Genomic DNA, 15,549 nt, shown 5'->3' with positions numbered 1-15,549 from the left:
GACTTGTGCTTTGACAATTACATGTATATTCATGTTATAATCATAATCTGAAAGTTTCATGAAGATCGTACGTCCATAAAAAAGTTATTAAACAATTAAGTTCTCATAGTAAGCGCACACTGCAGCCCATGCGTGTTTATGCGTGGGTGCTTGTGTGTGTATGTGTTTGTGTATGTGTGTGTGTATGTGTGTGTGTATGTGTGTCTGTATGCGTGTGTGTGTATGTGTGCCTGTGTGTGCGTTTGTGTGTGTATGTATGTGTGAGTGTATGTGTGTCGCAGTTCGCAGTTCGCAGTTCGTGTCGTGTTTCTTATGTAAGCTGAAAGACGCGAAAAATTATTGAAATATCTATTGCTCCAAGGGTTCAGGGGATCTCGTAGTCGAGCAGTCTCGACTAGAGCTTTTTTACTTGTTGTTGCTGTTGTTGTGCCATTTGCCAGTTTTATGACAATCTACCCTAACCAACGCACACACAGATGTTGCAATAAAAATGTTAAATGCAACTGGGATTTTTATGGGTCGAATGGGGCCGGGGTCTTAGTTAGATTAGTGGAGCAGCCGCGCCATATGGCCAGGCGCAAGGCACAGCCACTTGTGAGAGGTCAGTAAACCAAAAAGCAGACAGCGAGAGAGAGAGAGAGGGGGCAGCTAGTGCTCTGTCGCCTTCACACTCACCTGGGAGAAGTACGCTGGCAAGACGCAGCGCTGGTCATCCAGACGGGAGCACTGCACCCGCTCCAACAGCTCAAAGAGATCCTGTGTGGCGCCGCGCAAGCGTTCCGGACTGTGGGTAACGCTGCCGCCGCCGGTGCCGGCCGAGCCGGACGGCTGTTTCTGTGTGCCCGCCATAAAGGCATGCTGACGTCTGCAAAGAAAGAGAGAGAGAGAGAGATAGAGAGATGAGTAAGAGACCAGATGTAAACCGGAAACTGTTTAATAATAGTGCACGCAATAAGCTAATCACAATCTTGGCTAGCGTGTGCCCAGCCAAGCCAAGCACTTGGCTTTGCCAATGTCACAGCTGAGCTTGAGGTAGACTAGCGCAGTACGACCTGGGCCAGCCACAACATGCAATCTGTTCATGCTTCAGCGCCAAGTACAAGTCCAACAATCTTCAATTGACTGCGCAAACTCAAGTGCAGGGCAAAGCCGCTCGCCTCCCCTCCCGTTGCCTGTCCCCTCGGCTCGATTGGCATTTTCAGGGGTTTTGCTAGTGGTAAGTGGGCACTAGAGCAGTCACTGGCAAACGGTGATCACCGTCGAAGAGGCAAAAGGGTTCAACTGCACGGCGAACTCGAGTGGGCAGTGAAGAAAGATTCAATAGAGAAAAAAAATTGCCAGATTGACAGCCATAGAAAGTCAAGCGGAACGTTTAAGAAACGCATAGGAAAACGAATAAAAGAAACGAATAAAGCAGAGGGAAGAGTAGACGGAACTGAGGTTAAAAAACAGTAAAAGCAAAGATTGCAGAAGTTATGTAACACCAAAAAGAACAAAAATTGTGTAATAAAAGAAAAAAGCTATTAAAATGGAAAAATGAAAAAAGGGCATAAAAATATCCCTTAAGGCACGAACGCATCCGGAATATAACTTCTATATAAGGGAATAGCTAAAAACGTATATATGCATTTTTTTAATTACTTTCAAAATTTTTAAAAACATTTTAAGCAAATGGAACTACAAGATAAGACAAAATATCAAGTTCAAAAGAGAAAACAAAAATTTAGAAGTAAATTCTAAAAACTTGCATATGCATAAAAAATTATTGAAAATTAAAGTAAATATGTATCCAATATATTTGAATATGAATAGAATATATTTGAATATAAATAAATAATAAATGAAATAATATATACTATGTAATATAATTTAAAAATTTATATTTTTTTTTTTATTTTATGTTATTATATGTATACAAATCTTTCATATTATTTATCTTTCATCTTATATATATAAAAAAGGGAAAAGAATTTAGACAACATTTCTATATACATATATAATTTTATACATACATATATACACCATATAATAGAATAGTAAATATTATGTAGCTCTAATTCTTGGCCCAACACTCTCGATCAATTCAGAAACCTCAGATGAAAAGCTTCATTTACAATTGCAATCAAAGCTCGAGGATTCTTAATCTAGCTGCTTCAGCTGTGATTCTCGGCAGTCGAGAGCTGTTCAAGGATAAATTTGGGTTGTTTTTCGTGGAGTTAAGTGGCACATTTCTCGGGTACTTAAGAGTTGCGCTCACGCATCAGAGAATACAACAAAAATGGAGAGAACAAAAAAATTATGAGTGGCACTTGAATATTTCATAATTCATATTTCTTATTTCATTTTCGTATTTCACATTATGTATTTTCTGTATTTCTTTATTTTTGCTGTTTTTTTTCTCTCTCTCTCTTTTTTGTCACTTGTTTGTGTGTGTGTGTGTCTGAGGAGAGTTCATATTTTCGTTTTATTTTATTTTATTTATTTCTTTTTATTTTTTTGGTTTTGCCTAAAGTTTCGTCACAGCAGCCGCGACTTTGTTGACACAGAAACAACAAACGCCTCGCTCTGACTGTGCACAGGAGACATGCAGAAGATACGGTGAGTGAGTGAGAGAGAGTGGAAGAGATACAGTGAGTGAGATGGCTGGTTAGGTACTCTGTGGGGGCTTCAGTTGGCCAAAGGAGCCAACCATGTCGAGGATGTTCCTGTTGTTGTTTACTTTGTTGTTGTTGTTGCTGCTGCTGCTGTTGCGTGTGTGCAGCTGCTGTTGCTCCACATTCTCGAAAAGACAATAAAAACAACAAAAATTGCCGCTGTTGTTGTTATTTTTAAACAATTTGTTGCTGCTCTGCGAGTGCTCTAGAGTCCTGGCAAGTTTTGTGCCTGCTGCCACTGTTCCTGCTCCTGCTGCTGCTCCTGCTGCTGCTGCTGCTGCTAGCCATAAATTAACACCTACACACAAAGTGGAGCACACATAAAAACGTTGACAGTTATGGGAAAAGGATATCAGAAACAGGACAACAAACGACAGGACTCGCAGTCATATGCATCAAACAGCAACGATCAGCAGCAGCAGCAGCAGCAGCAACAACAACAACAATAAGGAGAGCAACAACAACAACAAGAACACATGAGTGTTGATAGTTTTAATGTAGCATAGCTAACCCATTGGTCTTGGGTAATATGAGCAGAGTCGAACTAGCTATGGGCGTGACAGTACAGCTGTCTATCTTACACAGTGAGAGAGAAAGGGAGAGAGAGAGAGAGGGAGGGCTGTAGTGTGTAGGTAAATAAGCGACCGAGATATGCAGCTAATAAATATGTTAAGATAAATATATATCTGTCAAAATTATTTAGTTTATGAGCTGCATAATAATGAGCTGGTGATTCAGCAGAATATATTTTTAATTCATTTTAAAATGTTTCCAATTCAAGAGTGTTAAGAGAGTAAAGAACAGTATATTATAACAAAAAATAATATTATTTATTTGCTTACAAATCTCAATTTATGCTTAAAAACTTAATTTCACTCATACTCAGGCTCAGATTCAGTCTCTCAATAATTTCCTCTATTCAATTCTTACTCTAACTCTTAAAATTTTACTCGAACACAATTCAGCACCAAGATTACATGCCATAACTGAATTCATAAAAATATCAAAGCATCTATATATATTATTTATAGTTGTTTTTATTTATTTATTTATTTTTTTATTTTATTTTTATTTTTTTTTTTTTGTGAAAAGTTCAACTCGTTGACATAAATAAATAAAAACTATGCGAAATGTATTGAACAATTGAAATGCGTTTCATATTTTCCACTTTGTCAGCACACATATACATAACTCATATATATATTATATATATTTACTTTTAGTATTTTTGGTGCCAACATATTTTCATCTGATCGAATCAAGCAGCGAGCGAATGCAGGAAATTTTTATTGCATTTTTATGACAATTTTTCACATGATTTGCTGAAGCGAAATCGCAAAACGAAATTGAAATAAAAACATATATATATAAATATATCTTATGTATGTGTATGTATGTGTATAAATATCGAAAGCAGGACAAACCATAATAAAAATTGTTGGCAATAAAAGTCGCAAATTTTGTGGGTCGAAGGGGAGGCGAAGGGCAGCAGCAACTGCAGCTCGCATTGTCCCCATTGTTGTTGTTCGTTTAGGGTTCATTCTCTTTGAGCTCTGCAGATGATATCGTTGGGTTTGAATGAAATTCTATATATACATACATATATATGTATATGTATATGTACATGTATATATACCAGAATCTGTGCCACCCACAAAAAAGTTGTAGAAGAATCAGAAGAAGAACTTCCTGTTGCGGTTGCGCCTGCGTCTAACTGTTCATCTAGCCATTGTTCGAGGTGTCGCTGCTGCTGCTGCGTGTGAGTGGGGCGGTTGGCACGCCCACTTAATTAAAAGCTATTACTAGCACTAATACTTCCTCCATTTCTTTTTCCACACACACAAAAGTGTTCATTAAATGCAAATTTATGTCACCCACCCAAGCGAGGCAAACACCGCGCGCTCCTCCTCCTCCTACCCCACCCACCCAAACTAGCCCCTCCACCCCTTCTATGCCAGCTCGAACTTGCCTCATTTGGCATGCGCGGCGTGTGTTCTAAAAGTTTAACCGCTGAGCGGAAAATGCAAAAGAAAAACAATTACAAAAAAAATCAAAGGGAGGCGCTGCAGAGAGGTGAATCAGTTAGTTGGGGCCACTGGGGCCGTGGGGCGTTGACAGTTGTTGCAGAGCGTAAGATATATGAGCTGCCTTGCCGCACTTAATCACAGGCGTCTGTTTGGCTTCGGGTTTGGGTTTGTTCTTTTTCGGGTTTTGGATTTTCAGATTCGACTTTGCGTGGGAAACAGGAAGAAAAACAAAAAACACTAAGGCAGCAGCCGTCAGAGGCGGGTGTTTTGGCTTTTGATAGACCTGTCCCCAGGCGCTAATTAGTGAGCAGCAAGTGAGGCAGGCTCTCAACTGTCTAGTTGCTGGCGATTGTCGGTGAGAAATTACAGGAAACGTTCAACAGCAACAACAGCAACAGCAACAACAACAGAACTAAGCAAGAAATCAAGTCTCAAAGGACAAAGGACACACACATGCAGCCAGAGCTAATGGGTCAAGCGACAATTTTTCAGTTGCTCTTTGGAAACTGGAGCACAAAACTGATAATATCTCACACTCTCACACTCTCTGACTCAGCCAGGACATGAAAAGGACTGCAGTGCGATGCACTGCGAAGATAACGGAGACAGAGAGTGGCAAAGGGGGAGAGGCGAAAAACCCGTAACTGGACAGCCGCTGGCTGGCTATGCCCGACACATGTGTAAAGGGATATCCCGAGCGAGCAAAAAGTCAAAACCTCAACGGCGAGAGACAGTTTGAGGTCGTTCAGTCGACCCGACCCCAGGGCCATAATTAATAGCATAATTGTAGCAGCGTGTAAAGTCAGCCAGCGGCCAGGCCAGCCCATATATGCTCACAAAAAAAATTATTTATAGGAAAACTACGTGAAAATTACAACAATTATCCAGCTATATGCGTTTCCGTATAGATGAGGCTGAAGAAAAAGCGCCAGAGAAAGTTGAACGGAAATGCTGAAAAAGTGGAGAAAAAAAAGGATAAGAGCGAAAACAATGCAGCACAGAGGGAGGGTAAGAAAGTATACTACTCGTTAGGGTGGACCCAAGCAGTGCGAGCTGTAGCCAGGCAGTAGCTGCAAGGGCCAGCTCATTTTCATATAATGCGCGCTGAGAAGTCGCGACTGCTGTCGCGCCGCATGAATTGTCATTAAAATTAGTTCCAGGCAATCGTCAGGACTCGGCGATTTTCAATTTGAATTCAGCTTGAGATGCGGCTGCAGCCAAAGATTCGCGCAAGTTTTTCTCATTTCCGTGCGCTATCTCGCTCTATCTCTCTCTCTCTCTCCTACTCACTATTTTCTTTGTAGTCTATTTGGAAAAACTTGTCTCTGCCCAGTTTTCCTATTGTGTGCCGGGCGAGGACATCCTTCAGGGGTTGCGTCCGTCAGAAACTCGTTTTTCCATTCTTCCGTCAGCAAACGCAACATGTTCCAAAACGAAAAGGAAGCGAAAGGAAAAAGGAAATGCGCGACACTCGAAGCAAACGGCGAGCTGCGCTGATCTGAGCTCAGGTACAGGCAACACCGACTCGTCTCGCTCGTAAATTAGCCACAAATTTGCCGGAAAAGTTGGTCATTTGCATAATTTGAATCGTTTCTTTTTTCCTTTTGGACTAAAAATTACACCATTTTCATAGGCATTTTCACAGACATATTTTATTGATAAGGCACAGCCGTTGGAACTTGTTCTCATTTGCGCCAGGACCTGGCAAAGATTTTAGTCTTCTTCTTCCCCAGTTGCTGACAAGCTGTAAATGTATGGCCTTTTAGTTGATCGATCGAGGAAAGTCAACGCAGCTAAAGTGAAAGTTTCAGCGGAAGGAGAGAAGGGGCAGAGGGGCTACAGTTGTGTTAGCATTAGAGCCAGAGGCCAAGCAGCTGGACTGCGGTCAGTGAAAACATGGGAAAAAACAATCAGAGATGCTGCTAAGCTGATGCTCCAGGCAGATTAGCCTAATTTGGATTTCAGCTGAACTCCGACAGAGATGCGCCAGTTCTAACAGCAGCTGCCAGAAGCTGCAACCCGATACCTTGGGTGAGAGGTGAAAGTGTTAGATGTAAATCAGGTTAGCTAAACAACAAACAAAGAGAAGAACTTGTTTCAAGTGAATAGATAGAATGGAATATGATTAGTAAGGTGGAGGGAGCAGTGTGATAGGGATAGATGAGGGCAAACATGTTAGTTAAATTTTAGACTAGTTTAAGTATTGGGCAAGTTTGTTAGGTAAGTTGCTTAATGATATAATGTGAGACGATGCTCAGAAGGAGATAGAGCTGACCAGAAGATAGATTGCACTAGGAGATGTTAAAAGAAATAGAAGGAAGTAACCTAAGTAGCAGAAGGCAAGATAAACCATAAACTTTTAACACTTTAAGCCTCTGCTGAAATAAATTTCTAGTAGAAGTAGTATAAAACATTTTAGAAAATAAAAAAAAAAAATATTTTAAGAATTTCTAAATTTTTGTTACTGGTAAATAAATTATTTGCTTTAGAACTATTTTTACCAGTACCAGTAGTTCATCTCTGTGTCCAATACTCCACTACCAATACTAATAGCCTTTCATAAAATTATATTTGTATTACTTTTGCAAAGGTTTACTTTATGTAAAATAACATTCTCTAGAATATCTATAATTTCATATATCCAAAATTTTAAACGGACCTTACAAATTCGATTACATTTATCTATGATCTATAAGTCATCTGAATTCACTTGGTAACTCTGCAGATAAAACTGGCACATAAATTTCAACCACTTAGCGTGTTCCATTAACCAGCTGCGGTAGAGCTCAAGGCGCTCTCTCGATCATCTCATTGGCCTTTTTGTTAATTATCCCAAACTATCTTTGGCAAAACTTTAACAAGTCAACAAACCATTTACACACACACACACACAGACAGAAACACAAACACTTCTTATATAAGTGCCAGCAGCGCGTCATCAAGAACTACAAGAAAACGTCGCGTCGCCTGGGCCCCCCCTCAGCCCACGTCTTAAGTGTGCCCCGCAGCTCCAGAGTTGGGAACAAGTTCAATTTGACACGCAATTGAGTCCAAGTCCAACCTGTTGAGTGCCTTCGCCTCGGCACGTCGCGCTTCGACTGGATCTGGGACTTTGGCAAGTGCAGCATGAAAATGCTGGTAATAACCGTTTAAGTGTTGATATTTTCTTACTTATTTCTCCTCTTTTTAATTTTTTTTTTTCTTTTTAATTTTAAATAATTTGCCTAAGAGCTGTAGCAGGTGACGCGGGGCAGTGAGGCGTTCACTCGCTTTGCATATTAATGAAAGGCAGGACTATTTATAAGGCTTGAATTGATGTGGCAGCGGCACGCGCAGTTACCACGTGCCACCGTCTGCTTGCCACTCCCCCCACCTCTATGCTATTTTGGCGCGCTTTTCTTTAAAGTTCTTCTTCTTCTTCTGTTTTTGGGAGCAGCCAGGTCAAGGTGTTGCTGATGTAAAATGCAAAGTCTTACAAAAAGTTCTGCGCGCTCATAAGTTGTTGCGCGCGTTTTAAAACGCGTGGGCGTCGCTCTCGTTCGCCGCGTGACAAGGTCAAAAAGCAAAGCTAAGAGCTGCAATCGCGCAGTTCAATCGTTGCCCCAAGGCAACAACAACAACAACAACGAAACGAAAGCAATTGTCGCTGCTGCCGCTGCTGCTTAATTTGCAATTATGGCCAACAAGATGTGGGACGCTCTGCGCTGAACGCGACGCGTCGCGGGTTAGCTTTGCCGATTACCAATAGCCAAACGACAAAGCCTCTGATTAACCAAGACGACAATTCGCAACGCATTCTTCCTCTCCTAACCCCGCTCCCCCTGCGTAGAGCTACAAATTTGACAGCTCGACGTGACGCGTTGAGCGATGGAGCAGCTGAAATCGTTTCCATTGATCGTTGTGTGTGGATGCTGGGATTTTGAGATGCTGAGATGTTGGATGTGGTTAAGTGAAGCAAATGACGTCGGGTGTTAGTAGGTTAAATGATCGCCATAAGTATTACAAGCGCGATTATAACACTATTTAGGTGAGCGCACGCGACTTGTGCGCGACTTTAGACGCAATAAATTAAATGACTGTTTATTACGAATGCGGCATGTGAAAAGTCGCGCGTTTTGTGTGCGTTTTTATAGCAGCTGTAAGTGCCACGATGATACTGTGCTGCTGTTGGAATAATTTAAATAATTAAATATATATCAGATTTATATTTACATATTTATATTATTTATTTATTATATACATTATATTATATATTTATATATATTATATTATATATTTATATTTAATATTTATTTATATTATATATTTATTGTAAGTCTTCTGCGTGATCTACACGCGTTTTTAACAGCGAGCAATGCGCGATTTTTGTCGCTAAGCTAAAGATTTTTATTCCTATATGATTTTATATTCTTAGAAAATATTTGCTAAAATAAACAAAATAATCTATTATTTTCAAAATTATTCTATAGTTAATAGGCCTTGTCAACAGCCACCTAGCTAGGGCTTAAAACCACACCCAGCAGCTGTGCGCGTTTTTAGTCGCCTCGCTGCATATATTGCAACACATTTAGTTTGATTATCTGCTAATGTAATTTTCTAGCAAATCATCAAGAATTAATTAATTACATGATGCTGCTGCTGCTGCTGTTGCATACTTGACTGCGCGTTTTACGCGCTACTCTCAGGCAGTTTTCAGACGCAACAAATTATTTTGATTGCTTGACTAATGCAACTTCCTCAACCCAGGCGCGGCCTTCTAATTATGTATGCTGTCGATGCCGCTTGCATGTCTGTTGTCCATTTCACACACACACATCGCATCAGGAGAGCTGCGGGCCAAGAAACAATTGAAACCACGCGAGTTTAACCGCCAGCTGACCCGCCTGTCGATTTTGTACGCGTTGGTGTTGGCACAGCAAATTTTTTGTATTTTTTTTTTTTTTTTTTTTTTTTTTTGACTAACCGCATTTGAACCCGGGTGAGTTCTTCGACTCGATGAGAAGTTTTTCGGATGCTAGTCAAGTGTGGGCTGTACCAGGTGATTTATTGTGCACAGAGATCGGCGCACAGATATAGTATACTATGTCTTGAGCTGCTCAGTGGGCTTAACGCCTAACGGTTCTACACAGCCGATCCCCGCAAATTGATAAGCAATGAGAGAATTACTAACAAACTCTTGTTGACTTTGCTGATTTGCGAATAGAAAAAAAACTGAAAATCTGCACAGGGGTTACAAGAGCAAAAAAAAAAAAAAAAGGGTTAGGGAATCTAATTTTTTTATTTTCCATTTTTTGCTGTAGGGTTAAGGTATCGCCTTACAATTTTTGGCTGTTTGTTATGCATTATAGGAAACAGGGTTTGAGCAAACAGCAACTGTGCAACGGTGCAACTATGCAACATCATCAACATCAGCAACATTATCAACACTATCTTGGGACACCAATTCATTAATCATAAATTTAATTAACAATCAAGGATTTCTGAAGAAACCGAGATGACAAAAGTTGACAAAGGAATTCGGTTTTTTTTTTTTTGCAAGGCGTTCCCTGCAAAAGGGTTGAGAAAATTAGCGGCGAGGATTTCAGTTACGTTTGCAGTTTCTCAGAATATTTGCATTGATGCAAATGTTTTCTCTTCTCTTTCTCTTTCTCTCTCCTTATTTCGTTGTCATTTGCGGTTTGTTTGCCAATAAGGGAAGAAGGCAACAAAAGGCCAAATCACACACAAACAACAAACAGCAAATAAACAACAGGATGACATTTTACCCGATCTATCGAAATAAATGCAAAAATTGAAATTTGCATATTTTATGCGCATTAGTGCAGAAATATTCGCGTCTTTCGAGTGCGCCGCAAATTGAATTGCATTTAATTAATGTGAATTATGCGAATCCCGTTTGGGCAGGGCAAAAATGCAAAACATTTCGTTTTTGGCCAATTTGCATAATTTTCGCATATGTCAAATGGGGGCGACGTGTGTCAATATTTGCACATGATTTCGATTTCAATTGCAATGATATATGATTTATAAGCACAAACAGTTGCTCATATACGTATGTACACTGATGAATACATTTATAGTTATTTTTAATTAGTTAATACATACAGCAGATTCTTCATATAACGTTTGCGGGCAACCAATGTGTAGGATTCCTTATGTGTATGCGTTAGATATTTCATTTTGTTTTGTTTCGCGCACACACAGGTAGTTGGTTATCTAGGTAGGTCAGTTATTGAATTAAAGAAGAAGATGATGATGATGATGATGGAGATGGAGATGGAGATGAAGATGAAGAGAAGGTAGTTCCCAGTTGATCTTCTTCAGCAGGTATTTCACTTTGTCTGTTGTTTGCTTAGGTCAAGAACACACACACACACATAGACACTCAGAGTGTCTAAGAGATGCCTTGATTTCTGAACAGGTAGTCTCTTGTGATTACACTTTTACAAAGCATTTGTATTGCACATGCCAGTTAATTGAATATATACAAATTGGCTTAAGCATCTCATAGATACTAAAGTTGCCACAGTTTCACAAATTAATGTTCGATACTTTCGCGTTTCGTTGTCGAATTTCGTATTTCGCACTTTTTCTCGTTGTTGTTTGTCAAGCTTAAAAATTACCCAGGTAACCCCGCGTATATACAACCTAACAGCACGACGTATGAGTTCAAACTAAAGTCGGATGCGTTGCGCCGGTAACTCCATATAGGCTCGACAACAATTTCCACCCAACTTCAACGTGCAACCTCGGCGCTCGCTTCAACCCCGGAACTGAGCGGCGCTGATCGTGCGACATGCAACATGTTCGATGCGAGCAGCGAACACTGAGCGAACGAGCGTAGGCTCTCAACATCGCATTTGAGTTTATCAAGCCATTATATGGCATTAAAGCGACACCGGCCGGCTACCGGATATGAGCGTGCCACACAAAAGGCCTGCTCGCTGGCTTCGTTCATTCGCTCATTCAATCGGTCGCCTCTTGTTTTTGGGGTGCCCCGAAACAATGAGCCGGCTATACAGAGTGGCTTCACTGCCCGGAGTGAGTCGCGACTTGCGAGCAGCGCATACTAATTTCAACCGGACATGCAAAATATTCTAACAATGGACGGGCATTTGTGCGTTCTGCTTGTAAAGGAGTCATTAACACCTGAACTGTCAGGCCACTGAGCCGACAGATCAGATATCAGCAATAGCTATAGACGGGCAGGACAGTGGGAAAGCGAAGGAAGGAGCGAGAGAGAGATTCATTGAAACGTGTGAGAAAATATTATTGAAAGGATGTCGATACAGAGATAATATTATGAATCCTTTAGAGAAGCTAACATGGGGAGTAGTAAATGATGAGATTGAAAGTCTAAGGACTATATATACATATATTATGAGTGTGTCAAGGATATAAGGTATTAGAATACATAAGTATTTCAAGTAATCCATAATTTGATAAATTGATTTATCATATATTCCTTCAATATATTAGATATATCATGAATATACATATATACAATATATATCCATATAGAATGTCTATTTAAATTATAAAAACTCAAAGTTTGTGTTTGACTCAGTATCTATGAAAATATCTCTTATCATAACAGGTAAGAGTGCTCTCGAGTCGGCAGTGCCTGACGAACAAATACCCTGCATTGATTTCTCATTTTCAATGAGTTTAGACTATATACAAAAATAGCATGTCTATTTAAATACAGTAGAATCCGGTTATAACGACTTCGCTTAAAACGTCCAACCGGTTAGTGTGAGTGTCGCTATAACCGGATTCTACTGTACTTCATCTGCATCTTCAACACTAAAACTCTTTGCGTATCGTAAAAAATTAATCGTAAAGCAAAAATGAAATATTTTTTATACGCATACAGAGTTTCTTTTTAAGAGTTTTTTCTTATTAAAACTAATTAAAATAATTGAGTGAAGAGCGTGCTTAAAAATTTCTCCATAATTCAAACCCAAAAAAAAAAAAAAAAATCCAACTGTTGAAAGCGAAGGTAAATGTCATGCTTACAAAATAATTAAGAAACTTTCAACAAAAACAACAATAACTCTTGCCTTAACTAAATTGAAAGAGTTAAGCCAGTTGAGCATCTCTATATATAAGCTATCAACTGTTTGCACTTACCTAGGCCAATTTAACTCGTCCGAACTTCCTTAACTCTCTTGGCTAGCTTATCATTAAAATACAATTTTCATCTTTTGGCTAGAAACCTCCGCATCATTTCCACTTCCTCCCAAGTTGGCTTCTTGTTTGGGTCAAGATTCTAAGCCAAAGTTATCTGCGTGTGCTTCTTCTTGTATTCTGTTGAACATCTTCAATTTTTAGCCCTGAAACACATAACTTTCTATCTATTGTCTTAAGCTGGCGTCTAACTAGACTTGAGCACAGCGGGGTTTTAGGCCCAGGTTTCTGATTTGTTGTTGTAGTTGGTTGTTGCTTTTTCTTTCTGGTATTTCTCATTTTTTATGGACGTTCCGCTAGTCAAGTCAACGCTCAACACCTCATAATTCTATTGTCTTTCGACCTGTGCCTGTGCCTATGCCTGTCTTTGCATACATAATCATGTTAATCAGCTACTTCTGGCCAACTCTCGAGGCCCACGCTTGTTAACTTCACTTTCGTCGACTTTGTACACACTTTTCTCGCTTCTTCTCTATTTCTCCACTGTTTTTTTCCTTTTACTTCTTCATGAAATTATGCAAATTAGTTGCGCCTCTGTTTATGGAACGTAGTTGTTGTCGCAAGTTGACGGCGCACTCTACCTAGATTTACTCCTCTCTCTTTAACCCTCACTCTATCGTTTTTTTCTTGTTTTTTTGTGCCTCAGATAGTAAAGTTTTTTTTCTCGCTTTTTATGATTTTATAATTTGCAGCTCGCTTCAAGTGGCAAACGCAGGCGCAGGGTGTTAGAGTCTGTGTGGAAGGCAGCTCTACGTACCCCTAGTAGCCTCTAACCTCCTTCAGCCCTGCTCGAGTTCCAATTGTTTCATTCAGGTGTTAAAGGCGACTACGCACGCGTCCACCTTTCGTTCTCTGCACTTCACTTCAATCACCCCTGATGCTGAGCACCCTGCGAGCGCACCCCTTGCTACCCCTCAACACACACATTTTTTCTGGTATTTTGTTTGAATATATAATTTTTGAAAGGTTTTTTATGCTTTTTTATTTTTAATTTTTTTTGTAGAATTTACTCGCTCAATTGGTAAACTTTGATTGGATACATGCGAGCCGGGCTCTTTAAAATTATAATAAAATTTACATAATTTTCTAAATTGACAGCAACAAACCATAGACAATGCGACAAATAAACTATAAATTTGTTAGAAACCTGCATATGATTATGATCAAAGGGAAAACAATGCAGGAGGAACATGTTCGGAAAACCTAATGCTGTAGCAGGTATGGAGAGAGAGTGAGATAGGGAGAGGGAGGGCGAGCGCGAGTTTTAATAATATATCAATAATATAATTTACTAATAATGTAGAATTATTCATAAAATATTTATTATATAAATGTAATCAGAACCTTATCGCAGAAATTTATTACTTAATTTACTAAATAATAGTTATGTTACTAAATAATATTTATTATTAATTCTGATGGTTGTTTACAAGCATATAATAATATTTTAATTATAAAAAATGTAGCTTTTCCTTTTTTTTCAAAATTCTATAAATAATATTTTTGGAATATTTAATATATATAATTAATATTATTATTATTTTTATTAATGCAATATATTTTATTTAAATTCCCAACACAATGAAGAATAAAATTTAAACAGATATATGTATGTATGTATTTCTGTGTATTGCCCAAATTAGTTGACTTCATTTGACCCTGACATTGATAGCAGACATTCAACTCGATTAGACCCAAAAACAAGAGTCAACAAACAAATTGGCTGCACATTTCTGAAAGCTAATTCTTTTCAATGAAAATTTCCGCAATTACAAAAATGAAATGTTAGAATTACATTTTGTGTATACTAAATAAAACATTTTATCGCCGCTGCCGCCGAGGGAAGCTGCACACAAGCTGCGGCAATTGCCGAGCGGCGAGGTGCGCGGGACACCAACTGGGACAACTGGGGGGGAGGTAGCTAACAAGTTTGGGTAGGCTGCCAGTCAAGCAGACGCCACGGAAAGTACATTAACCCAGGCCTCGGTGGCTGCTGTTGCCCGTTTGCGAATTGTTTGGGGTAAGGCCGAATGTCGCCCTCCTCCTGCATCCCCCAGTACACTCAGCTCGCAGCTGGCCACCCACAATGCTGGCGACACCCTTTAGAAACATTTTTATATACCCTGTAATTGTAGAGGGTGAATAAAATGGGTTATATGATATTTGTTTTTAATATGTAATGCACAATAAGTGGAAATAAGAAATTAAAATGAATGAAACTCTCGTATTATCTTCAAACTCTTCGAATTAGTTAAGTAAAGGTATTTTCTTCTAATTGATTAGATTAGTTTCTACTTTGATCAGCTGAAGATCAGAAAATCAATGTGAATATGAAATTATATAAGCATTTATATTCCTATAATAGTTGTAATATATGTGAGCCTAAGCCCAATTGACTCATGATCACGTTCTTTATCTATTCCAGGGTATCTTTTAGTCAAACGCATGGTAGATATGTGAATGTCTGTGTGTGTGGGTTTTTGTTACGCTTGTTAATTTACGCCGTAGCTCGCCAAGTACTCATATTCACATTCACATTCACAGGCTAGAAATGTGCATGAAGTAAGACTGGGTTAGCTTAGGGCTGCCCAGTGCGCCGTGGGTGACAGAAGAGGGTGGCAGAGGGTGGGAAGGTTAGTTGGGTTGGCCATGCAACACTTAATGAACTTCAAATACAT

General features: G+C 39.4%; 1 protein-coding gene across 6 annotated transcripts in view; it reads right to left on the bottom strand.

The window, feature by feature from the left end:
- The window catches only part of RapGAP1 (Rap GTPase activating protein 1), a 138,261-nt gene that overhangs the window by 79,231 nt on the left and 43,481 nt on the right, over nt 1–15,549 (bottom strand). For 5 of the 6 annotated variants that reach the window (XM_089464256.1, XM_089464253.1, XM_089464255.1 and 2 more), the window contains one exon: nt 676–865. In XM_089464256.1, coding sequence (XP_089320382.1) covers nt 676–865 — 190 coding nt within the window. Of the gene's footprint in view, nt 1–675; nt 866–10,786; nt 11,355–15,549 lie in introns of those variants that run through there. The other variant, XM_089464257.1, reaches the window with a different exon arrangement.

Source organism: Drosophila arizonae, chromosome 3 (genome assembly GCF_054131065.1).
Source record: "Drosophila arizonae isolate 15081-1271.41 chromosome 3, UAZ_ARI_1.0, whole genome shotgun sequence".
Taxonomy (NCBI): Eukaryota; Metazoa; Arthropoda; class Insecta; order Diptera; family Drosophilidae; genus Drosophila; species Drosophila arizonae.
The sequence above is the reverse complement of the archived record's forward strand: the minus strand, read 5'-3'. Positions and strand labels throughout refer to the sequence as shown.